This window comes from Myiozetetes cayanensis, unplaced genomic scaffold, assembly GCF_022539395.1.
Source record: "Myiozetetes cayanensis isolate MyiCay16 unplaced genomic scaffold, myiCay2020 scf5-8, whole genome shotgun sequence".
Classification (NCBI taxonomy): Eukaryota; Metazoa; Chordata; class Aves; order Passeriformes; family Tyrannidae; genus Myiozetetes; species Myiozetetes cayanensis.
The window spans coordinates 18039438-18065545 of record NW_026087742.1 but is presented as its reverse complement, the minus strand read 5'-3'; the positions used below and the strand labels follow the sequence as shown (position 1 = coordinate 18065545).

Genomic DNA, 26108 nt, shown 5'->3' with positions numbered 1-26108 from the left:
CTACAGAAAATATAACAAACAGATAACTTCTCAAATTAGTAATATGACTAGTGACCTACATAATGGGCAAGGGTTTAACACACTGAAGAAAGTACCATGAAAATCTCTGCACTGAAAGTCTAATCTAACCTGCAGGGAACCGTGTTGTGGTTTAAATAGTAATAGTTGTATTGTCATGCACAGTACAGTGGTTAGATTTTTCCAGAATGCTGGAATGCAGTAACAGGGGAAAAAAACGGTTTACACGCCTAAAATATGTTTTACATTAAGAGTACAATGTTTGAGAATGAAAAAGCACAGGATATTAAAAAAAAATATCAGTGCGAGTTTATTGTAATTTTTTTGAGGAAAAAATCCTATAAATTAATGTACAGTCATACTGTATGTTCACCACTTTGGATTCTAAATATTTAATGATCAGCGTCTTTCTGACATACAACTATTACATGAACATTCAAGAGTTACTGCCAATTTATAAATTTTTACTACTGAAATTTAGAAATGAGGTAACGTATGGGGATATAAAGCAAATGTCTCAGTGCAGTGATTCACTTATTTTAGAACAAGGCCTCATTTTTCTGACTTACAAAACAATGGTTTTGATGGCCCCTACACAGGACAGGATGTGTTTCTAAAGTGTTGTATGAAAAGTGGAAATATTCAATAAGAGAGAGACAGAGTCTTGAAAAATCACGGACCAACCCAACATTCTCTTAACATTAATTTTATAAAATACCTTACATGAACAGATAAAGAACTTGAGCATACATAATAACCAAAATTTAAAAAGAATGTTGAATAAAATATAAATTAATTAAACACATCACTAAGTTTGCCACATGTTAGACAAGTTTATAAAAGGCATTTTCAGATAAAATAGTCATTTGAAAGAAAATCCTTCAAAATGGAAACTACTGAAGTCCTTTTTCAAGAAGTCACTCCTAAAAGCTCTAAATTCCAGGTCAACAGGTAGTACCTGAATTTGCTTTGAATACGGTGTTCGCTTGCTTCAAAATTTGTCAATATTTAAGACACAAACTTAAATGCTTTCAGGTCAGAGTTGTCAGTGCAAAGTAAAGCTTCAAGCTGAAAATTAGAGAAATATAACAGAAGAAATGATCCTGGTACAAAACTTTCTAAATTCACATTATAAAAAAGCTGTGTCAGATGCACTCTCGAGATACTGAACATTAACAAATTTTACCAGTGGCCATATTAGGGTTCCAGCCAAGCCATTAACATGGTTAATTATATTAAATTAATTTCTCTTATCCCAATTTAAATTTTTTCCTACTCATAGTCTTTGGAAAAGATCCGTGCTGCTGATGTCCACTTGCTCTGTTCAACTTCTGATTCAGCCCATTTGCTCAAAATGCAGTAATTTTACCAAAAGGAGAGAAAAGATGAGGCCAACAGACATCACAACAATGGTCTAAAAGCTGAAATATTGGAAGAAATACAATAGCACATGTTTCTGAGTTTAACCAGCTTTGTTCATCCAAGCACTCTTACTCAAGTCAGTCTTCCTTCAAGTTATATAAGTGCATAACACACTGCCACGCTCAAACCCTTAAGTCTGTCAAAGGTTAAAATATGTTTAGAGAACTATGTCTTTAGAGACCTAGACTGCAGCCAGATTAATTTATTTTAAGCCTATTAATTTCTGCAGAGTAAACATCAACACTCTAGCAAAGCAATTTTGCTCTGTTTGACTTTAAAACTATTAACCAAAACAGGTTTGAAATAGTCTGCATTTTCCACTATTTAGAAGTGTTATTAGCACTCATTTAAAGATTAATGGAACTCTTTTCAAGTTACCACTCAGAATATTGCTCACCAAGTTGGTTTTTTAACACATAATAAAAAAAAAGTAAGTGTCATTGCTGGTCACAATCAGAAAGGAGAAGGAAAACTTTAAAACCCCTTATCTATCAGGCAGTAGTTTCAGCCTCTAATTGAAATATAAGGATGTAATTTGTACTAAGCTGCTGCATAAAAACAATTCAAAATTTCAAAACTCAATCTGCACATTGTTTGTTCATCCTTGTAAAGTGTTCTTTTTTCACTGTCGTCATTGCTATGCTGGCAGTTACACTAGAACCTCATTTCAGTAATTCCAGTACAACCAGAGTGTATAATTTAATAGCATGAATAATTTTGAATTTATAGCTAGCTAAAATGCTACAGTAATGTTGTAAACAAACCAAATGAACAAGAGGATTTCAAGACTACATAAAACTTTTTCCCAAAACTGAGGAAGGAGATTAACTTGAACTTCAAAAGCACAGAATATAACTTAAACCTAAACTTTTCGTAAGCTGCACTTGAAGAATGAACAAATAAAGGAAGTTGCATATGCTCTTTTCTAGAACATAAACTCAGAATCATTTGCTTAAATCAGAATGGACCAGAAGTTCTTCCCTATACCCTGAATTCTGATAATTTTTTATCACTGAAGCAGATTAATGATATATGTACCACACCTTGTGATGCTACAAAGTAATTTATTTACTGGTTTTAAGAATTAGTTTCTTGATGAAACAATGGACTTTGAGATAGCACAGTGATTTCCAATGGGTGTTCTCAGTTACTCTGAATCCTTCAATTCACCCACTTGCTGTCTTTTAAAAAAATCTTTACAACAAACGCATTGGCTGCTGAGATCTGATCCTACAAATGATGTAACTTTTAACACTTGCTCAGAGTGAAGGAGAACACTAACAGCTGAAAGGGAATGATGATTATACTTCACACCCAGCTTGGCACCCTGTGAAAATTTTCATATACTGGTCACATCTCAAAAAGCGAAAAATATTCTAACTACCACATGGTTTTATTTTTTTCAATGTATTAGAATAAAAGAAGATTTCAAAGTTTCCTAAAAAAACCAAAAAACCAAAAACCAAAAAACAACAAACCACAAAAAAACCAAGAAAGCAGCAATCTTAAGAATTGTTCTGAAAATATTTGGACTGTTTACTTTGAGTATACTCAGAAAAGAGTTGGCTTCTCTCTCTCTTTTCTAAAATTAGGAATATTTTTAATTTGGCTTGCATCAATTTGGGCTTAAAAATGAAACATCAAAGTCTGGAATACCGATAACCAAGTAAAGCAAAAATGTATTTCCAACTGAGCAGCTGGAAACTGAATGAATGAATTTGGATATTAAACACATACTCGAGTATTATAAAGTGTACAGGGGAGGGAGGACATTACTAAAGAATTTTGCAGAAAATATTGCTACAGTAGCATTAAGAATTAACAGTGCATCGAAGATTTAAAGTTTCCAAGTTAACACAAACTGATCCAAGCCACATTGAACCACAGGATAATCACTTAAACAAAAAAATTAATTGCATTCTATTTTACAGAAGCTAGAACTGGAATTTACCTGAATACCATTAATATTATTCAAAAAGATTCCTTCTACTCTGGCATGACTCAGGTCATAAAGAACCGGTGACATTAGTGTGTAATCAAAACACGGTATTATCGCGTTCACTTGACTTCTTTTGAACATTTGCAATAAAATATTCAAATTAGAAAGAGATTTTACATGGAAGAACTTGGTATCACTGCTGCATGAAGTACTTTATTTGTTGTTTGGGATTTTTTTGTGGAAACTGTATATAAAAGACCTTGGGGACTACAGGTCATGGAATTCATGTTAAACAGAAAGCTGCCCAACATCACTGTCAAAACACCTTTAAAAAGGCAGTTCATAGACAAAATAATGCATTTTACATTCAGATATTTCCTCTTTCAAAAGCAAAGGAATCTCAGAAGAAAAAAAAATCAGTAGTGAAGGCCACATACTTTTTGCATTTGATGAGCTGAAATGCAAAAAAAACAATTAAAGCATCTTGTAAGAGAAAAACAAAACAAAACACAGAACTACTGGGAAGTGATGATTTAGTTGATGGAGTGGTCAGCATGGAAAATGTTGGGAATGCTACAGCAGAACTGACCACAGGTACAAGGGAATATGAACAGGAACATAGTACAGGCACAAACTAGAAAACTGTAACTTGCCAACTTGTAAACAAGAAAAAGCATTTCACAGATTAAAAGTTCTAGGGAAGTAAACTTCTTTAAATTACTTTGTCAGTTCAACCCTGATTTAAAAAAGTATGGCTAGCAAAAATACATAAGCCTCAGCATATTTATAAGTCTTGATCAGAGCAGCCATGAGCCTTTGATAAACGGCTGGAAACAAACACCCTTCTACTAAGGATGAACGAAAAATATTCCATTCTCTTCTTCCTCTCGTTCCCCAATCCACACATGTATCTGTAGAATTATTCATATGCTCCAAGAAAATCTTGATGCTGCTATAGGTTGAGACGTGGGGAGACTGGTGGAGGAAAACAGACAAACTCTCTTAAAATACTACGGGCCACGTCAACATTATTCTGGGCAATTTCAAGTGCCCTCTTGACTTCTTCAAAGGAATAGCCCTCTCCCATAAGTTTTGCAATTTTTGCATCCACATTTTCCGTGGAACTGTCAGAGCTGTATGCTTTCCTGTGATGTATTTCTGGTGCAGTTCTCCGAGGAAGTGGTTTAGGGGGCCTGGCTGGCGCTTGTGAACCATCTGTTTCAAACACAAGAGATAGAAATCAATACAAATTGGCTTAAGGGTTTTTTATAGGCAGGTCAAGCCTCATAAAGCAGTTTAAATAGTAAATACTAAAGAAACATGAAGAAATATTTTAGTTAACTGATGTATCTCATTTTGAAATTTGGACAGAAGCTGAAGTCCTCAAGAACATCTAAAATGGAAATCAATAAATATTTAGCCCACAGCTTGAAAACTTTTTCTTAGTTTAAAAAAACACCAACCAACAAACCCACAAAGAAACAAAAATCCCCACCAAACAAAAAACAAACAAGCAAAACCCAACCACAAATTTGATCACAACTTTATTGAGGACTGTAAGCTTCGAAGAAGAGGAATCCCGACAAATATGCCCAAGGGAGAAAAATCCTTCACTTATTGCTACATCTTGCAGATTTTGTTCAGTCAATTGCAGTTCATTTTATGCACAACAGCTACATATAAGTACATAAATAACTGGTTTTGCAAAAAAAAAACAAAACAAAACAACTCTAGTCCAATTATTCTCACAGTGAGAACAGAGCACGATCCTCCCTCTCCAGTCTCCCTTTGGAAATATCTCCCCTTTCCTTATCTTCTCTGGAAAAGTTACCTTCACAGTTAATGCTGGTGGCAGAGAATCCTGATGTGCTGGTGAAAAAAAGCTAATATTCAAACTTGCTAATCTTCTCAGAGTCAAGAGTTTTGTGCTCAAGTAAACTTGGTACTTTACTGAAACCTCCTTATCCTCACTGATTCCCCAATAAGAAGCTTAAATACAAGTAGGCATAGCGCAGAAAACACTTTCAAGAGCAAAGTATTAAAAAAAAATTTAAAAGTCTTTAATCCCTCAAAAAGGGTTCTAAAAAGTCCCATCAACAATGACTTTGATGGAGATAAATTAGAGGAGTTTCTGGCTGTGATACTTCCTGTTTACTTACACTGACAGCAATGGCATTTTGCAGTGTTAAGTATTTCAGAGACAGCTTTTTAGGGATGGAAAAAATGTTGTATTTCTAGTATTCCTGCTATAACATGCTACCTTATAACACTGGATAGAAAGAACTGTAATTCAATTGAGTGCAGTGAACAATTCAAATGAATGAAGACAGTTCACACTAGTGCATGTCTAACAAAGGTGTATATTTTTCCATCCATTCAGATGAGAGTGTTGCTGTAAAATTTCATTCCACATCTTAATTCAGAGAAGATAACAGTACTTCTAGCAAGATGGTGATATTTGTATAACAAATTCATGAAAGAAATTTGATTAAAAGATTTTAGTAAGGAGCTACAGCCTACAGATAGTAAGGGTTATTTCATTTTTGTTTTGATTTATTTTCTCTCTGAAGATGAAAAGACTTATGTAAATTATAAGCATTCTAATAAACACACCTGAAGCAGATCCAAACCTGCTAAGAAGGTGTGGAAGGTCCATGAAACACACTGGTCTGAGAAATTAAATATAGCTCAGGAAATGTGGTTAACCACTAAAAACCAAATCAGAAACAAGTTCAAATTTTTCATTTCACTTTTTTTTTAGAAAACTCAAGGCTGTAAAAGAAGAATATTAAAACCAATCAGTTTTCTTTCACAGAAAGAAAAAAAAATTTAATTTCAAACTATTTTCATATTTACATTTCATTATGGAATTAATTTCTAGAGTACAAAACAAAATTAATTTACAAACTTTAAATTTTCCCCTGGGCTTGAAGTACAGAAGAAATTCCTTGTACATAAGACCAGATCCTCCTGTGTGCACGTGTTACATGAGGATGTATTTTTGTCTATTCAATCTTATACAGGTTTAAAACTGAAGTAATTTCTTGTTTAAAACCTTCACACTGCTGAAGCTTTCAAACAAACTTTATTAAGCAATCACATCATTTAGAAAGGTCATTTTTAATTCTGTCAGCAGATTTGCAGCATAGGCATTTTGTTCTCACTGCAGTGACATCTCTCTATAGCACAGATACTTTAAGATCTTCAGCACTCTCTCTCTCAATTCCCATTATTATTTTTTTAAGCGCTGACATCTCTTTCAATATCTTCACATCCATATAAAATTTTAGCTAAAGCTGGGTATCATATTGGATCCTGAGCTTAAAGATACTAAGCCTAAGCTGCATGTCCATCTGGACACTGAGATAGAGGTGTTAAGCAGGACTTTCCTTCCCAACTCCCATCCTCTCTGATGCTTCAGCCACCATGGATGCCTACCTAAAAAATTCAAACAGATTTTCTAATTGTGTAATTCAATTAACAGTTTCTACAGCAAGGAAGAATCTATCACTCGCATTACTGTAATTCAGCACTAGATTTAACCCTTGGGTAATAGGTTAGTATAAAGGCAGACACAGGCCCATTTAATAGGTGTTCAAAAAGCGTGGAAAAAGCAGTGAGAGCTCTGTGGCACAGTGGGAAGAGGTTATTTGTCATGGTGACAACTGCCTATTCCTCTCTGCTGTGAAATGCCCTTTTCTTCCCTTGCTGCTTCTCCTGTACATTCCGTGGTCTTTCATGGACAGACTGAGAAGCATCAGAGAAGCAGGTGACAGAGGCTTGCTGTGCAAGGCCCTCTGCTGAACAGTGGCAAGCAGCTACATCCAATCAGCTGCACTACCTCGGAGAGCAGGGAGACAGTGAGAAAGGAGTCACTGCACACATTGCTCCATCAAGCTGTTAGGCATGGTCTTTATATTTTGCATTACCACGGCGCATTATTGCCCCTAATGTTAATTGAAATCCACCCTGAAATAATCTTTCCGTGTAAAGGAATTTAAATTTGCACGCCAAGTGTTTTAATCAGGCCATGTGAGTGAACAGGCAGCAGGCAAATATACCTAACTAACCATTTGAATCCATTTCTTACAGAATAGCTAAGTTCAGCAAAATATATCTGTCTTAGAAGCTTAATTTTCTTTCTCCTTTCCCTCTTATCATTGGCTGTGCTTAGGTAAAATATGCTAACTGTTAGCAATATCACAGAATCATAGAATGGTTTGGGTTGGAAAAGACATTAAAGATCATCTAGTTCCAACCCCTTTGCCATGGATGTGCAAGAACATCTTCCACTATCCCAAGGCTGTTCTAAGCCCCATCCAACCTGGCCTTGAACACTTCCAAGGATGATGCATCCACAACTTCTCTGGACAGCCTTTCCTCACCACCTTGACAGTAAAGAATTTCTTTCTAATATGTAATCTAAACCTGCCCTCTCTAGTTTGAAGCCATTCCCCCTTGTCCTGCCTCTACACACCCTTGTAAAAAAGCCTACAGCATTCTTGCAGGCTCCCTCCAGGTACTGGAAGGTTGTAATTAGGTCACCTTGAAGCCTTCTCTTCTCCAGGCTGAATAATCCCAGCTCTCATAGCCTGTCTTCATAGGAGTGGTGCTCCATCCCTCTAATCATGGACTTGCTCCAACAGGTCAATGTACTTCCTATGCTGGGGATCCCATCACCTCCCTCAAACCTGCTGTCCACACTACTTTTGATGCAGCCCAGGATATGACTGACTTTCTGGGCTCTGAGCACACACTGCCAGCTCATGTCCAACCTCTCCTCTACCCCAAAGTCCTATCTCCTTCTCTTACTCTTTCTGTAATAATTTTTAACAGTTGTATATAAAAAGTTTGAGAAACCATGCCTTAGTTGCATAGCTGGGTATTATTTCTTAAGTGTTCAATACTGGATACCTGGCTGAATTAGAATAAATTTCTTGTTACATATTAACAACCCAGTTAAACATCATGAAAACAATCTTAAAAACAGTGAAAATGAGAGGCAGAGAAGTTAAAGGACACCTCATGCTACTCTAGGGACCCAGTGGCTAAATTATAATTAGATCTTAGAGTGAATTCCATTTCTGTTTCAGCTAGGTCAAAGAATCACCTCACAAAAGCACTGAATTAAAGAATTTCCTAAGTGAACTGATTAGTTCAGAATAAATGCAAAAGTTCTGAATTCAGCTACACTCTCTACATTGTCTTTTTAAATCATAGATGAAGGTGAACCAGTTCATCCTGAAGCTCGTCAGTTCTATCTTTTGGAATTACTGCCACTGTAAAAACAACTTTCCAATTAAGAGAATGACATGATCTATCACATAGTTTTCACTTAATTGAAATTAAATGGAATATCTTGCTGCATATCATGCTGACTTAGAATGATATTTATAGCAAAAGTTGATACGTGTTTTAGAAGATGGCCGTGGGAAACATACAGATAGAAAAGTATTTATTAAGTGACATCAGAAAGCTCTAAGTTCTTAAGCAGCAAGCAGCCTGAAGTAATTGAGGAAAATTAAAAATTGTTCTACCACAGAATTACAAGAATTGCAGGAAAACTCCATAGCTTTAAAAGTAGTTACACCATTGTCCTAATTTGTATTAGAAGAGAACTCAAAGCACCCTAAATGGATCAGTTCAGCACTGTAAGACAAATAGATCCTTCACATGTGCTATAAACCCTTTTCTTTTTTCTAATAGTGGGAAACAAAAAGAGAAACACTCTTATATTTGTAAAGGTATTCTCTCAAAAGTGATAGTATTTACCAAAGGCATCAAACTAATTCTCAGTTATGCTATTCATTAAAAAGTAAGCCAGCCTGAAGAGTGGTACAGAAATTTCCTGTCATTTAAGTTGGAAAACTATATTCTTTTTTTCCAGTAGAGTGAAACTTTGTATTCCTGAGAATGAAATGTATAATTACTATTAAAAAATGTATCTTTTTATCCACTTGGGAATGTTGCAATGGAACAAGGGTGATCATTACAGTTGAAAGACTAGAGTTCCTTCCTCTCTTTATGCAGCCTTCAGACACAACTCTCTCTTATCTGGAGAATGATTAATGGTTCAAAACATCACTTGGCTGTTTCTTTGTGTGGTCTCTCCACACAGCCAAATAATGTAGGTGGGACAATCCTTCCCCATGTACCCATGCACATCTAAACAAAAGAATATTTGTCTAAAAATTGGAGAAATTACTTTGAAGTACAGGTAATTCTGTTATTATTTTAATTAATGTGAGTAGCTTTTCTTTAAATACTATTTGTGTTGCCCAAAAACCATATGGAAAATTTCTTAGGCAGAGGAATTGCTTCTATTGTAGCTGTTCCATTGAAAAGGAAGACAATTTTAAGTGGGTTTGATTTTTGTTATTTTATTAAAAAACACCTTAAAATTTTTCTAGAAATTCAGACAAACATATTAGCAAAAAATACCAGTAAATAATAATACTTTAGAGAGCAAAGCTACTATTTTTTTCCAGGAGAAATGAAAGCTGGAAGTGAGATGCTTGTGCTCCTTGCGCGACTTCTGATCTCTTGTGAGCATTAAAGGTGGCAGAGAAATCTCTGCCTTTCTCAAAAAATAACAAACACTAGAACTCACATAAGCATTCAGTTTGGCAGCTGCAGTATCTACACCTACAGACAACAGGTAGCCACTTCTACCTGGATTGCAGAACATTAATCTCTGTTATCCTTTGATGGTATCATACTGTTGTAAAACAGTATTATCATTGCCATTTGATGCCCAGAATGACAAAAAAACTCACTGGACTTTACAGATGAAAGTTGTTTGCTTCATAAAACTGTAATTTTCTACAAGAACAGTTTTTTGCCTTACCTGAAGATGGGGGAAGTTGGTCATAGTCTTGAGATGTCCTATTTGTTTTGACATTTTCTCCAGTTACTCTACGAGCAGGTGGCAAAGGAGCATGACCGGTTATTGGATCAAAATGGGGGTCTGTAATACCAGAACAAAAAAAGGTATCTTAGAATAATCAGTTATTATTTGAGGGATGGCTGATGCAAAGAAACTAGGATTAAAATAGCCTCCCTTCACAAGGAGGAACCATGAATCCAGGGGTCTCCCCTGACAGCACATGCATATGGAACATATACACCCAAATTCAGCATTAGCATATTACACATATAAGCACGTTTTGAAGTGACAAACACAAAGAGCAGAGCTCAAAGTTGGTCTGTCTTGCACTGACCGTGTCTCTTCTGTTCACATCCATGAGGTACTTTTCAATTACCCAACACTGACACTGAGTTGTGGCTGGCAAAGCATGGAAGAGATTGCAATGCCTGAAGCAACACAATCAGAAATATCCCAGCTATTCAGTTTGGTTAGGGTTTCATTGCACTCCTATGCTTTGCAGTTCACATAGACTGCAGGGCAGGTTTCCTATTGATACAGTCCCAGCCACGGATAAATATTACAGGGACAGAATTTAAAAAATGAGAGAAATATAGTCCTGGTATACTGTGTCTTCCTTTTCCTTTCTTTTGGTAGCAAAAAAAAAAAAAAGCAGCTGAACAAGTGCAACATCATCCTGGATTTGGCTTCTGCTATGGACTCATAAGAGTATTTGTATGTGAGTGCAACTTTTTGCTGGTGCTGATGATGAGATTATTATTCTAATCTGACAGGCTCTGATGGATAGCTGAGAAATCACCCTCAAGACTCGTAGGGAAACCAATCATCAAAAGCTCATCATAAATCATCTACAGCAGATTATGTGACAAATTGCAAAGTGAGTAATATGGCTTTAGAAATACATATGAATAAAAAAAGACCAATTCACACAACCATGCGTGCCTAAGTAGATGCATACACTCCTAAGATTAATGAAAACTGCTGCTGTAAGATTGTGTTCCCTATGCAAATACGAAGAACAATACATAGCTGTAGATACATATTCCAGATACTTTTCAAAAGCTATTAAATGTTTTTTAACACTGTCAGTGATGTTTCTTAGATTATTTGGAAGTAACACTTAGAAAAAGGGCTTCTTTTTTTCCTCTCCATTCCCATTAGAATTGAAGGGTGCATTGTGTGTTTCTGCATCAGATGGTACAACCGAGGCACCCATTCACACTGGACTGTTGAAGATTAAATTACTTTTATTTTGAAGTGTAGAAGAAAAACAAATTTTCTGGGTCCTGTATTTATCAAGATCAACCTCTAAATTTTGTAATGTGCTGAGTCTTTTTACCTAGATGCATTCAGAGGCTTACATGAGAAAGTAAACCACTGGGCTGAATTTGCATAATAAAACATACACAGCTTTGGTAAATTACTCAATGTCAGGCCTTGAATGATAGCAAAATATACATAATAAAAACAGTCCATAAAAGTAACTGCAGTTCAACCTAAAGCAGCTCCCTTTCATCCCACAGCAAGTACCATGCACACGGGTCAGCCAAACACCTGAAAACCCGTGAGGCCATTACAGAGGTGCACGTGACTGCTTGTCATCCACATTCTGACCTTCCTGTGATACCATCACCAAAATATTTCAATTTATCCTTCTCCTTATAGCTTCTAACAAAAACAGACAAGGGGAAGATGACATCTAACCAGACCACATGGTAGATGATCAGTGAAAATATTCACAGGAAAGGTTAACTTAAGGCGCTGACATCCTTAGGAAGCTTACGCAAAGAAAAGAAAAGTAATTCACTTCACAGACATGCACTGTAACCCACAAAAATCCTGCTGTAATCCGTATCATAAACAGCAAGTGTTTCAACTTAATTAACCTGACAATCAAATGCTTTTCAACTCAAAGACAAAAAACATGAATTGTGGAAGTAGCTTTTATACCTTTCACATGCAAAATACCACACTGAAAGTGTGTCAGGGATTTACAGGGAGAGACAGGTGAAAACTTGACTTGGTAAAAAGGTTATTTGACTTTGCAAAAAGTTTATGAACCCCAGGACCCAATAACAGCTAATAGAGTTTTGTGGCAAAATATTACAACAGTTCTAACAAAGCAGAATGTTCTTTTCCCTTATTTTCTAGCTTTTCCACAAGTTTCAACTTGAAAACAAACTGCATGAATTATGTTTTACTACTGAAAACAATGGAGTTGACAAAAGGATACAGACTAGTATCACAGATTACAACAGAAAATTTGGCACAAGTTTTAACTCTTACTAAAAAAGTACAATTTACCAAAATCTCTAGGCTAGTATAGAAATATTGATCTTATTTTATTACTTTGTGATAATGAAAAGTGAAGTCTTTCTACCTTCTGAGTTGCTTCACCTCCACCATTAAAAAAATAGTTTAAAATTTTTTTAGTATTTTTGTATAATGAATTCTGAAGTCTGATGACAACTTTATCACCAAACAGATAAGCTTCTGAAGTAAAGGAAAATGAAAACGAATTAACATGTTGCTTCCTCTGTATTCCTACCAGAATGAAGGAAGAGTTCATGTCCCGAAGAAGGTCGGCTTCCTGAGCCAGCAGGCTTTGTGTGCTCAATCATGCTGTGCCGAGCAGGAGGTGGTGGGGGTGGTAGTGAAGGGGGCAAGTTATCAAATGTGTCTTCACCTGCATTTCAGAAACGAATTATTAGATGAGCAAAACTTCATTAAAAACTGCATAATAAAGAATGAAGCTTAAACTTTATTTTTCTCTGGCTGCTGAGGCCTTTACTCCCAGGGTTCATCTAAGCAGTTCAGTGACTCCAGTAATGAAACTGCAAAGCCAGGATTGTACTACGCACAATCCTCTTCTAAAACATGCTCTGAATGACCTTTTGCAGAGCTCAGTTTCTTTTCTGGGATGGGAGAAGAGATTGCTTTTAGTGACTAGATTGCTAAGAATGTATTATAAGGAAAGCTTCACTGACTATCATTGTAGAGTAACAGCTGTGTTTCAGAGGCTAAGCTAATATATTTATATACAAACACCAGTGCTGACTACCTTGGATCTGCTACATTTATACAGTGTATTATCTTTATCTGCTGTTCTGAAGCTTCAACTCCAGGTATGAACTGCATTTTCTAGAGCTTGGCAAAAGAACGTAGCCCTTACACAAAGGTGGTGCAGACAGGACTGGAGTTACTGAGCAGTGTGATTTTTGCCTACGGTTCTCCTGCAACTCAGCAATACTTCAGGGACCAGAGAGAGCACAGTGCAGGAAAAAGGCAAATGTTCAAAAGGTGTTATGGAACCAGAAAATTGGATGATGACGCGTCCGCACAGACACAATCATGCAGCTGAGTTTGTCAGTGAGAGCGGAGATGGTGGCCAAGCACAGCACCAGTATATATGCAGAGATCAAGGATTTTTATGTAGGGGAACAGAACAGAAATCAGGGTTGGCAAAAATAGCTTTTGGTGACTGTATACAGCAGTAAGTTTTGAACTCTCCCTTGACAGTGGAAAAAATCCCAGAAATAAACTTACTAATTTAGTGGTTTGGGCTTTTTCATATAAATACCATCTCTTTGGCATTTTTATATTTGATAAAATAAATGGAACTACTTAAGCTACAATAGAAAAGCCCCTCCAGTATTACATTAAATTTAATGCAATGCTCAAACTCCTTAGTAAGAGACAAACAATTAAAATTTATTTTTGGGAAAATGGTTTAGTGTGCCTTTTTTTCTGTCTCATGTGAGGGCTTACAGGCAGGCTCCAAGTACAGATCACTGACACAAATATTGACTTACAGCTGTAATATTTAGCTCATAGCCTGTTTGGTACTCTTAGCATACTTGACACTGGTTGTTTTTCAGTAAACATGGCATTTAGTTCATCTAGGCAGTGTTAACCATTACATGTAATCAGCAAAAAGTCTGCAACCTAAAGGGGGCACCAGAAGATCATAATCGGAGGGTGTCCTGTTGAGCAAAGAGCTGTGTTTTGGGTTGTCTCTGGTAGGAGGTCGTGCAGGTGGCAAAGGTACCGGAAGAGTAGGTGCATCATAGACATCTCCTGAATGACACAACCACAAGAAGTGAATGTTTTCTTGCTGTACCCCTAGAGCAGCACAGAGTAAATTTTCTTGATAAACAGCGAAAAGTAAAAACGTACCTAACTCGGGATGTTTTGATTTCTTTATCTCAGAAGCAGTACTGTGTGTTCCATTCGTTACTCCAGCACACTGACCGTTCTCACACACCCTGAAGACAGACATTAAGCAGGAAGCAATCAACCATTTAGCCAAGCGCTAATTCCCAGAATGACCAAGTACCTGTGCTGGCAGTTCATTATATGGAAATGAATGAAATATAATAAGCTGTGCCAACTTTAAAATGTATGGGTTTCGATATTGAGAGCAGATACTGGTTAACCATCAGTAAAATTGCTTTGAAGGACTATACTGCTTTCTTGGTGAGATACTGACATGGTTTAAATAACTTACTCAAGGCTGCAATACAAGTTAGAGGAAGAACTAACACTAAACACAGTCCTCACTTCAGAGCTCAGGTCATTATTTTATTCACACAGTTAAGTCACAGACTCAAACTCATTTGCCTTCCCAGATGTTGAATTTTTTGCTAGCAGAAATATGAAAAAGGGAAATGTGGATTTTGGTAATTATCCACACCAAAGTACACAGAGAAGCCATTAAACAAAATGTAAAAACAACAAAAAATCCAAACAGAACTCCACTACACATGACTAATAATAACAAATTTCAACTAAACACTTTGCTAAACATTAAAAAAACCCACCAAAACTGAACTATCCAAACCACTTTGCAGGAACCTATTAATTTCTGTATCAAAAATCTGAGTCTTGCTGATACTTCTACCACAGTTATCTGATTTTTTTTAAATGAAAGCATACTATACTCTCAAAATGAAACAACAATATCAAACTGAATATGAAAATCATCCAACCAAACAGCACAAAGTGCCTATAATCTTGTCAAAGACATTGAAGTTTATTTTTGTAAGATGACTGTTCAAATATGGCAGGGAAGAGCATAGAAAAAGCCTTTTCAGAATATTATATATTGTTCAAAGAAACATGAAAGAACTAGGAAATTAGTCCTGTCACTGGAACTGTGGCACATTCAGAAAAAATAGAGAGTTTCTTTGGGAAAAGGTCACCATGCTAAGCAATTCCAGCTTAAAAATAAAAATCCCAACCCACCATGCACCATTATTACTAAATATTGGGAAACTGCTAGAGTTATATACAGTTAATATTTCAGACCAGGGGTTTTTACCAATAGTATTAATAAATGTATCAGCTTTGGCCATATGGAAAGGAGGAATGAAATAAAGGTCTGGAATAATTTAGAATACATAAACAGGAAAGAGGAAGTGAAATTGTGTTTGTGGTCCCCAGAGTTACAACTAGGAGTAATGAAATAAATGTAAGAATAATTGCAAGATTTTAAAAAAGAAACCAAAACAACAAAATGACCCTAATGATAAGGGCTATTTTGCCATGAATTCATTCCCCCATAGAAGTGGTAGAGGAAATGTTGCTTCTATCTTTGATTAGATTGGTTCAATCTTTCAAATACAGTGGATGCAACACTTCCTTTGACTCCTCAGCATATACAATAAGTAATTAAGAATAGTTTCTACTTTAATTTTAATCTATTCTGCATTTTCAATAATGTAACTAGCCACAGGCACCAAAGTAATCTAACATGGCACCACTTCAGAAGTATTCCGTTCACAAGGAGCTCAGCTAAGCGATCAGTTTACAAACAATGCTGAAATACCTGCTTACATCAACAGCAAACTCCAAAAAGAATGGCAACAAATGAGTATTAACGAGCAAGCCTTCTGTCCTTTTCATTTTTGGAAAACACTTTATTAGGAAAAGATAGTGAATATAATAATGTAACATTCTTCTAAAAGTTGCCTAATTAGTAGTGCTGAAATTATTTCCTTCCATTTCTTATTGCTGAACTTGCCCCATACCTGGGAAGAGATGATCAGCTGTAACAAATCAATCAACTGATCTGCCAGAAATTAAGACTGAATAATTTTTTGCACTATTTTTGTAATAGTTTTAGCATTGTTGCACCTACTGGTAAAAGAGTGAAAAGTCTTAGAGGCAATATAAATTTGGGAGTAGGATGGAAGAATTACATAGTTCCTAAATTACAAAACATCCAGGAGAGTTAGGAGGCTCTTTAGCTTACTGAAAATTCCAAGTACTATGCAAGAAGTGAAGGAGTAACACTTAGGAAAGAGACAGAAGAAAGTGACACTGGAAAAAAACTGAAGTGTTCTAAAAATTTAATACAATTCAAAAAAAAAATTTAAAAATGTTGTTAACAGTTTTGCTAAACAATACTGAGAAGTTTTCTTGAAACAAAAAAACCCTCCCCATGAGATTTAAAGAAGTGTATTAGAAGAATACAACATCAACCAGAAACCAGATTCTTTCTTGAAAGCTTTATCTTGGCTTTCACATCTCAGCAGAGAAAGCTAAAAGAAGACATGGTAACTATATGGAACATTGGATTTCCTTTTCTTTTTTCTTTTTTTTTAATTTTAGGGGAATGGTTTGAATTAAAATTCTTATCAGAATGCATAATAAAAGGACTTGGTGGTTTTAATCATGGAGCAAACCTAAATGGCAAACTGAGGTATTTTTTCTGTACCTGGATTCATGCCAAAAAACCCACCATGTGCACAGTAAAAACTGCAAAAAACTAACTAATCTTTCCATCTACAGCCTCTATTAATAATTCTAAAGACCTGCTAAAATCCTGTCCTGGTCAACTGAAGGCACTCAATTCTTCTTTTCTGCAAAAGAAGGCTACAGAAAAATCGTAAGTTTCTATTTTTCCAGCTGGTTATTTTCTCAAGAATCTTTCCGTTTGCATCCTCCCCCCCTCATTTCAGCACTTTGGTTTACGTTGCAGAGGTCTCACACCATGCAGACCCAAATGCACTCAAGCCACAGGACCATGTTAGGGCTAGTATGAATATGAAGCTTATTAACCCAAACAGTCCTCAGAAGCTGTTAAACTAAGGTAATCTGCCCACATACTGCTCTCTTCTGCTGTAGACAACTTTCTGTCAAAGAAAGGTTACATCCTGAGTAACTTTGGACATGCAAGCAGCTCAGCCTCTGTTAGATGACTCTGCATGGTACTAAAACACATTCCCATGCAGGAGGACAGTACAACCCCATAGAAGTAGCATAGGTAAAAAGGATTAGGACCTTGGAATTTTTTTTTTTATTTCCTACTTTTTTGCTCAGCCAACCTTGAGAGTTTTATTCAGCACTGATTTTTTTTTAAAGTCTCATACTGTAGGTAAGAACATTTAAGTACTCAAGTTCATAAAGCTTAGACAACTGTGTAATATTCATGTCTACGCAGTAAAGGCTGGATCAGCATTTCTAATACAGACAGAATTTTTAACTTGCATGCAAAGAGTGATCATACTATGACCTTTTTTCTACCTCTTTTAAGTTCTGATTAAAGAGGTCTAAAAACTATAATTGGCTAATTTTAGGCTTAGCGACATATTGGGCTTTACTGATGGTGGGTCTTCGAACCACATTCTGACTGAGAGGAAAAAATGGCAATATGTCACTGCAATTTTTAATCACAGAAGAGTCTAAACTTTCTAGATCAATACTTGATTTTAATTTCATATTTCTGACCTACAAGACCAGTAGAAAGCTGTCCCCTTATTCACTTAATTCCAGCCATTCAGACTATTTTATGAGTCAAAGTCCAAGAAGTTCACCAGGAATGACACAGCTTTCAGTTGCCATGCCCCTTGGCTCCATAATTCACAAGTAATTCAGAACTGTGAAAGTCTGGAGATAGTGTTTTAGAACACATTTAAAGCTAAGGAGATATATTCCACTTGTATTTAAAATAAGGTTCTTTTTCCTGAGAAGCACAAAGAAAATATGCTGCCAAACAGGCTCAAAAAGTTAAAATGGCACATTACACATCGGACAAAAAGAGAATCAAAGTATGTACATACAGCTGCCAGTTCACATACTTTACAGTACTTCATCACTTCTTAAAATGAATGATATATAAAATATGAAAGTTTAAGATTTTCAAAGCTGACTTTGGGAATTTCAGACACAAAATTCTCCTTAAAACTAAATTTGAAAGAGTTGCTGGTGGTTGAATCTCCTTGTCAGTCTTGAAAACCTTAGCCCAAGGGTTAAAAAAGGACCAACTGCAGAAATAGTACTCAAATGTAAAAAATACCAAGTTCTGACACAAGAGAGATACAATGAAGTGAACTTCACAGGTGGTGGTGGTCAAATGAAACAGAAGTGTAAGTAATCCAAGCTTGAAAAGATAAGACATTTTAGAAGGCAGGCCAGCTTAAGTCTTTAGAAACATTGAATCCAATTTAATATTACAAATAGCAGTCATTTGGTAAATAAGTTGCTTTCAAGGCTGCTAAATTACCTTACCGAGCAAGAGGTTTTATATTATGACCATGAGGTGGCTGTGAGCTCAGTATTACAGGATGTGAAGAAGGAACTTTGTATTCATCATCATCATCTGTATGATCCCTTGATTTATCAGACAGAGAATTTGCTGAAGGACCAGGGCACCTAAGGAGATGACAAAGAGATTGTTTTGTCTTTAGCTGTTATGTACTTGACCTCAGATAATACAGAGAACAATCTTCTTTAGCCCAAACATCCTTAATAAATGTCTCCTATATATAAGGAGACAAAAACACCACGACGAACACACTTGTAATGTTACTGGCTGTTTTTGTCACTGAGAACACACAGAGAAAAGGGAAGCTGACCTTCTGAGAGTTAAATAGTTACTTTAAGCAAGTACAACATAGTAGAAAATTGCAAAGAATTAGAGCACTAAATAGGCACTTTGAGGATTAACCTGTTAGCACTTATCAAAAGAACTAAACAAAAGTTAATTCAGGGTATAAAGCACTGAGCAGGGCTTAGTGGTGCAGTGGACACTCACCCTTTCAGTGAGCTCTTGTTTCAACCCTAATACTATAAAACTCATGGAATTTGCATGTGTTTTAAATTGGTTTTACTTCAGACAAAACCTGTCTTTAATTGTCATCACAGACAGCGATTTATATCACTTTTTGAAAGCAGTGGAAGCCCAGGACAGAAGTAGACTTTAAAATCTCCATTTACAGGTAACAATTTCTGTTGTGGAGAACACTATTGGGTATGAGATTTCTTTTTAGAAACAAACTACTTTGTGGTTTTCTGCTATATGAGTGTAAAGAGAACGATTAGGAAAAATTTAATTTTAGTGGACAGTCTTGAGAAAGTAATTTTGTTAGCTATTAACAAGGTAAACGTATCTTTTGGCCTTCAGAAAATACAAGTAGCCAGGTTACAGGTCTAGTAATTATCATCTTCTACTCTTTTATACACTGAGCCGCTCCGTTTACAGTAATTACTCCAACATGTCAAGAGCAATAAGAAACTCACAAAACATCTAAAACACAAAAGCTTACATTAAGGACTAAATCTAATTTCAGGTTGATCATACATGAAAACCACAAACAGAAGTTTGATTCTTCTACTAGCTGAACACAAAGAGCAATACGTGTATCATCTGGCTATTACATTATGCAGTGAATATCACCTTTATGCTTTGCCACTAAAGAAGCCAACAGCTGGAGGAGAGGACCTTGAATAAAGGTGTGCAATGCATCCCCAGCCATTTGGATTAGTGGCTTTAAAGTATGGCTAATGGCCCCTGAGCTGAACTACACGCTACATTACAAGATACATCATCTTCATACATCATTTAAGGAAGTTTTTAAAGACTATAAGGAAATATAAGAAGGACACAATTTGTCTTACTGTGGTCTAATTAGTTTGATTTTATCATAAGGGCAAGAGCTGAAATGACAGGCCAGGCCTGTCATACCACATGACTTCAAACAACCACGTACTCTGTGAACAAAACCAAATAACTAACCACCATGAGTACTAGCCAGTCACTAAATTAATTAATACACAAAAAAGAGAGAAAGAAAAAGAACAGAGAAAGAAGAGGACAGGTTTTTGTTTTGTTTTGTTTTAAATATATTCAAAGCCTAAAACTCCCTACCTACTTGTAACTTCTCGTAAGTTTTCCTTCAACCACTGTTATATATTTTTGACTTCATAAACAAGTTCTGGAAAGATGGGAATCCAACTTCTTTTGCAAAGACATAGTAGCCAAAGACAGAGGAAAGAACATTTATGGCACTAACTGCAAACTCTATATTGCAGTTTTCAACCACTTTGTGCAGAGGGAGCAAAATTTCACACAGCAAAGTAGTGTGAAATTGCTTTTTCCATCCTTGATTTCTTAGATGGACAAGAGGCTTGTGTCACTGATGTTCAGACCTTTAAGGAACAGAATGTAAAAATGTAGTGGGACAATGAGAACTCCGTATTATTCTCAGGCAGACAGCTGAAAGACCAACAAGGAACAAATTATCTCATTTCTGTGGCTGTGTAATCATTCTTACTGGCAATCCAGCATGTTCTAGAGATGTTGGGCATTTTATATACATATATTTGAAGACAGATATATATATACACACATACAAATATAAAGATATAAGCCTGTGTTTTTAGAAAATAATTACAAATTGAATTCCTGCTTCTGCAGATAGCTATGTTACAAATATTAATCACTACACCAGGGATGTCCAATACTGACCAAACCAGGCTGGTAGTTAGTATTGTTTGAAGTCCTCTTTAAAGGCTATTACTGGGGAAAAAAACCAAACACTCAACTCCCCTCCCCTTCTCTGCTGAGAAATCATTACTGGTTTTGGAGTTATTAAAGACATGATTTCCAGGTCTCCTGCTTCTGAATACTGTGTAGCCTTAGAAAAGGCCTTCACACTAGTAAAGTCTCTGTTTTCCTACCTTGAAAATAGGGAAAATACTTGCCAGATTGCAAATATTATGTGAGTAATATCTGAAAGGTAAAGATCTGTAAAGCAGTAGAAGACTTAGAGTACTAACAGAGAGCTAATATCCTCTTCATTAGGGTCCTAAAATTGTCCTAAATTTTCATATTATTATTTCACAATCTTTATTTTTTAAAAAAAATCACATTTGCCTTTCATTTACTCCAGTTGTAATGATATTTGACTCCAAATCTGTTTTGCATTGTTCTGCTAGATGTCTATCTCATTTTCTCCATTATTATTGAAATTGCTTCAAGATCAAACTGAAATATTAAATCTCTATTGTTCTAAGACTAACTCTGTTGTTCTACACAAAATCATCCAGAAAAATAAACAGCTTTTTGTAACTAAACAGTGAACATTGTCATTATAAGCAGAGAGATGAAACAAGCATCTGTTTGTCAAGCTGGTGAAATTTTCTATAATTACACTTTACAGTACTTCATTATTCTTACATCCTTATAAGATCTGTGTACAGAGGAATACAAAACTGACCAGTACACTGTATTTATATATTCTCCAGTTCCTCTTTCTACTCCTTAAGTGGAAATACTTGAAAAATGGAAAGTCAGAATTATATCCTGGTTTGTTGAACAAAAATGTTGGATGTCAATCTCTTATCCCGATGAGCACCAAGGGCCAGAGGCAAATCAGGAAAAGATGTGAGAATTCATTTTTGTTGAGCCACTAAATGTCCAGCTTAGTTGTTAACCAGAACTCTAAGGAAACCAAAACATTTATTGACTACAAAAGGCACTTGGCATTGGATGCCTCATTACATACTCAAAAATGGATGCTCCCTCACACAAAGTATCACTGTGGTATACAGTACTTTTGAGACAAAGAGGCCAATTTTCTACTGATGTACCAAAATGGAAACTACTCACTGGCATAAAACAAACACTAATTAACTTGAAAATTTTAAAGTTTTGGAAAAGAATGGTTCTGTATTTTTGACATTAAAGTTTTACATTTTTTTTAATAACAAAATAATTTGATCAAAACTGCTAAAAAATTTGACATAATTACAGCAGTCCAATTAAAAATAACTATTTTCATATGTCAGGTCAGCAACATAGTGGAAAATAAAAAGGCTGAGTGGAAAATAAAAATCAGATGTTTGGTTAGCAAGAGTCCAACTTCTCATTATTAAAGCGCAGTTAATAATAATTGCTTTAGTAAAATGAAAATGAATCAGCTCTGTTTTCAGAAAAAAAAAAAAAAAGAACTCCAGTGCTTTTCTATTAATGTACTTTTTAAGGGAAAAAGAAGTCATATTTGTAACATCAAATTCAGTAAAAACTGAGCAAACAAGTTAAGTAGGGACATTTTAGAACTGTGAAGTTTCAAGCAAGGGTCATTCTACCTCCTCGTTATTTAGATTACGACATTTCATAAATGATCAATGTATCCTTCAGTCAAATGTTTGAAATTACAGACTGATGATAACTAGAAAGAGTAGAAATGCCCCGGAGCTGTAAAAAACAAACTAGCTCTCAATCCACAACACTGCAGAGATTTCAGAGTAGGAAAAAATGAGAAACTTGCACCAGATTAATTGCAGTACCACAGCTGTGGAAAAGTAAAAGTATTTTGAATCAAATACAGTTCAACATATTTATGAGTGCTTAGCAGTCAATTAAACTGCTAAGGAGGAAAAATACACCATACAAATATTCTCTCTGACATTTCAAATGAAATCGTGCTAGATATTATTTGAGTTACCTTTTTCAAAGTAATTTCTTGGTGGTTGGTGGGAATGTTAAACCTATACAACTTGCTGGTTTTCACGACTTTTTTTTTCCCTCCCTCCCCAGTTTTTCCACCTACAAGCTGCCACACAGTATTACAGATTATTGGGGTATTTTCTAATGGTAACAGAAACTTAATTTAAAATAAATTTAAAATAGACATATTAGTGTTTCAAGAAATAACATACAATGATCAATTTTTATTTTTAACAGTCATTCCATATGACATTTTAGTAATTAGAAAATTCAAACTTCTTACGCCTACATTATGTATTGCTAATTATACATTTAAAAAAAACCACAAACCACAAAATTTAAAACATTCTGTGTAATTTTTAAAATATGTGACTACAAAACCAAAACACAAATGAAAGTTAATTTCTTCCTCAAAAGTCAGTGGAATTTGGTTTTAGCAAATGAAGAATATTTTCTTGCTGGAATACAACAGTTTTCCATTCAGAAGACTTGGGTTAATGAAAACATTTCTTTTGACCAAATCTGAAGTCACACATTCTAGCCTTGGATTGGGTTGACATGGACTGTGTGCCACTTCACATTGTTACAACATCCTGGGGACTTCCAATGAATATTGTATATAATGTACTTTGATTCTAAGCTAAATTTGCAAATATCTGAGTAAAAAATGGGATTCTTATGAAGAAGAATGTTACGGTTTTTCCACACTGTGAAATACAAAAATAAGAATCTTGCCCTCTGAAGAGTTCCATTTGCTTTGGCATATGAAAACTTCTCTGATTTGTCTATCAGAGTTATTGTTTCCTCTTTACTACAGAGTGTAGAACATCTCAGCTTTTGCATTGGATTACAAATAAGCAGACTAGAAGGGGATTTGATTACATGAGGTATCCCACTGATACTCCTGTGATACTCTCCCTCCACCAGGTTACATCCTAGCACTCAATTACAGATATGTCTGGATAATGTTCTAAAATTTCCTTTTGAACTGAAAGCAAGCATGGAGAACTTCACCTCAGCAAGTGCTCCTCCTGGAAAGAGGTTTCTGAATAAAAAAGGCAGTGCTCCACTGCACCTTGATTCTTGTGGTCAGGAACAGAAAAAAAATCATATTAATAAAATGCTGTAATATATTTGTCTTCTATGTTAAAGCTAAGTGAACAGAACAGGTGCACACTAATGAGAAAGTTCTCAGTACTAATAGGTACTGACTGTCCAATTATTTTATTTAACAGGAAGAATCACAAGCAGTACTCTGGAAAGAAGCTGTAGGATAGTATCAAACATTGTGATATGCTCCAATTTCCTTACAAAACCACAAAAAAGGACAAACTATATTATAGGACTTCCAAGTTTTCTACTTCAAATATATCTTGCTCTGTACAAAATCCTGTGTGATTCAAAGTCCAAAGATATGCCAGAAACACCTTGGTAAAAAATACACAGTCATGTTACTGGAAGGCTAAAATTAGTCTGCAACTTGAAATGACAAAACTTCCCAAACCATATTTTAGAACATAGGGAAGTTGATCCTATTTAAAACTACATAAAATAGTTTTGTTTGTATGGTTTTTTGCCACAGCAAAGAGTAGACACTGGTGTGAAGCCTGGATAAAGCTCATTGTGCAGAAAGCCCAGAAAGCATGATTTGATTAGGGGCAAAACACTGACAAATCATATATTCTTTACCCTTAGCACTTTCCCTAGAATCTGTCATAATTATCCTGTGATAAATAGCTCTGACCACACTTCTCCCATAGCAGTAGAAGTAAAACCAGACAGAATCTGCTCCCACTGCCAAATGCTTATGAGCAAGACCTTGCTCAATTTAGCCTCTTTTCCTATAAAAACACGCTATGTTCAATTAATATCAGAACTGCTGCCACTTAATCAATACAATTTAATGTGGTTTTAGAAAGGGAATGTAAAGTTTATGGAAAGCATAGCATCAAGTTATATTTTTTTTCCTTTTCCGTTTTCCCTGAACACCAGAGAATCGATGCTATTATCGAACATTAATTAACACATTTCTTTGACAGACAAAGTTAACTTACTTCATACTAGGGATGATGGAGACAGCTGGAAGAGGGGGTGAAAGCCGTGGAGGGACATCATATTCTTCATTTATCAGATGACCATTTGAAAAGACCTAAAAATCACACAAGTGTTACAGTGAGCATCTCCTTCTGTTCCTCATCGTGGATATCCATCAACTAGGTGTCACACAACAGACATTGAGAAGACTGCGGGAAAAGGTTTTCCTACGAGTTCATGGTACAGAGAAGAGAGTTTTCCTACAAGTCCATGCTGTTATCTAAACGGTCTCTCATATCTGTTTCAGCTCACCCCTTTTGGGACCTGTAGGACATGTTAGCTTAAGACTTCACCAACAGAGAAGTTTTCCATCACAGTTGCTAGTTGGACTACTCCGCTACAGCTGAACTGCTTGAGGGAAAATTAGCTTTTCAAGATCGCAAAGCGAGAGGGATGAAATGCAATTGGAAAGCAAAAAGTACAGTACGCTGAGCATTCATTTTTTTTTAAAACTCTGTGATACAGTGCCTGCCAGAATCCATCCTCTACCCACAGGACTGTCTTCCCTATTCTTGTCTTTTATTAATAGCAAAAAGTTTATGTTACAAATGTTATATGAATTAGGGATGAAAACGCATTCCATGTTTCCCTCATGAATGCGAATACAGCCTGAAATGGTAATTCAGGGTTGTCTGTTGCTCCATTTAAACAAATGGCTTAGATCTATAACCATGAAGATGACAGTTAAAACAGTCCTTGGTTAAAGATGTGTATATGAAACTATTCCAGACTATAACAGCACTTCTGCACTGAGTGGGTATTCTAATTTTAGACATATTCATTCCATCAGCTTCAAAACTGTGCCAGACCATAACCAGAATGCTACATGAAGGTATAGTTGAAGATAGAAACCCAGTATCCATTTAAAAATCAGACGAAAAGCTATAGCATTTTAAAAAATTTTAAAAACCCCCTTAAACTGGAGATAGAAAGGTTAAATAGCTTGTGATCTTGGGAAAAGCAGATTGTGAAAAAAAAAAAAATTTCTAACTATCATGACTTAACCACCAGTCCAT

At 35.7% G+C, this 26108-nt stretch overlaps 1 protein-coding gene across 3 annotated transcripts in view; it reads right to left on the bottom strand.

Annotated features, from left to right (window-relative positions):
- Positions 1–708: 708 nt before the first annotated feature.
- Positions 709–26108, bottom strand: part of CBLB (Cbl proto-oncogene B) — a 130389-nt gene continuing 104989 nt past the window's right edge. For 2 of the 3 annotated variants that reach the window (XM_050332613.1, XM_050332614.1), the window contains exons 13-19: positions 25053–25147; positions 18777–18920; positions 14442–14530; positions 14211–14342; positions 12814–12951; positions 10227–10346; positions 709–4594 (exon numbers count right to left, since the gene is read on the bottom strand). In XM_050332613.1, coding sequence (XP_050188570.1) covers positions 4332–4594; positions 10227–10346; positions 12814–12951; positions 14211–14342; positions 14442–14530; positions 18777–18920; positions 25053–25147 — 981 coding nt within the window. In that variant the 3' untranslated portion in view covers positions 709–4331. The remainder of the gene's footprint in view (positions 4595–10226; positions 10347–12813; positions 12952–14210; positions 14343–14441; positions 14531–18776; positions 18921–25052; positions 25148–26108) is intronic. The other variant, XM_050332615.1, reaches the window with a different exon arrangement.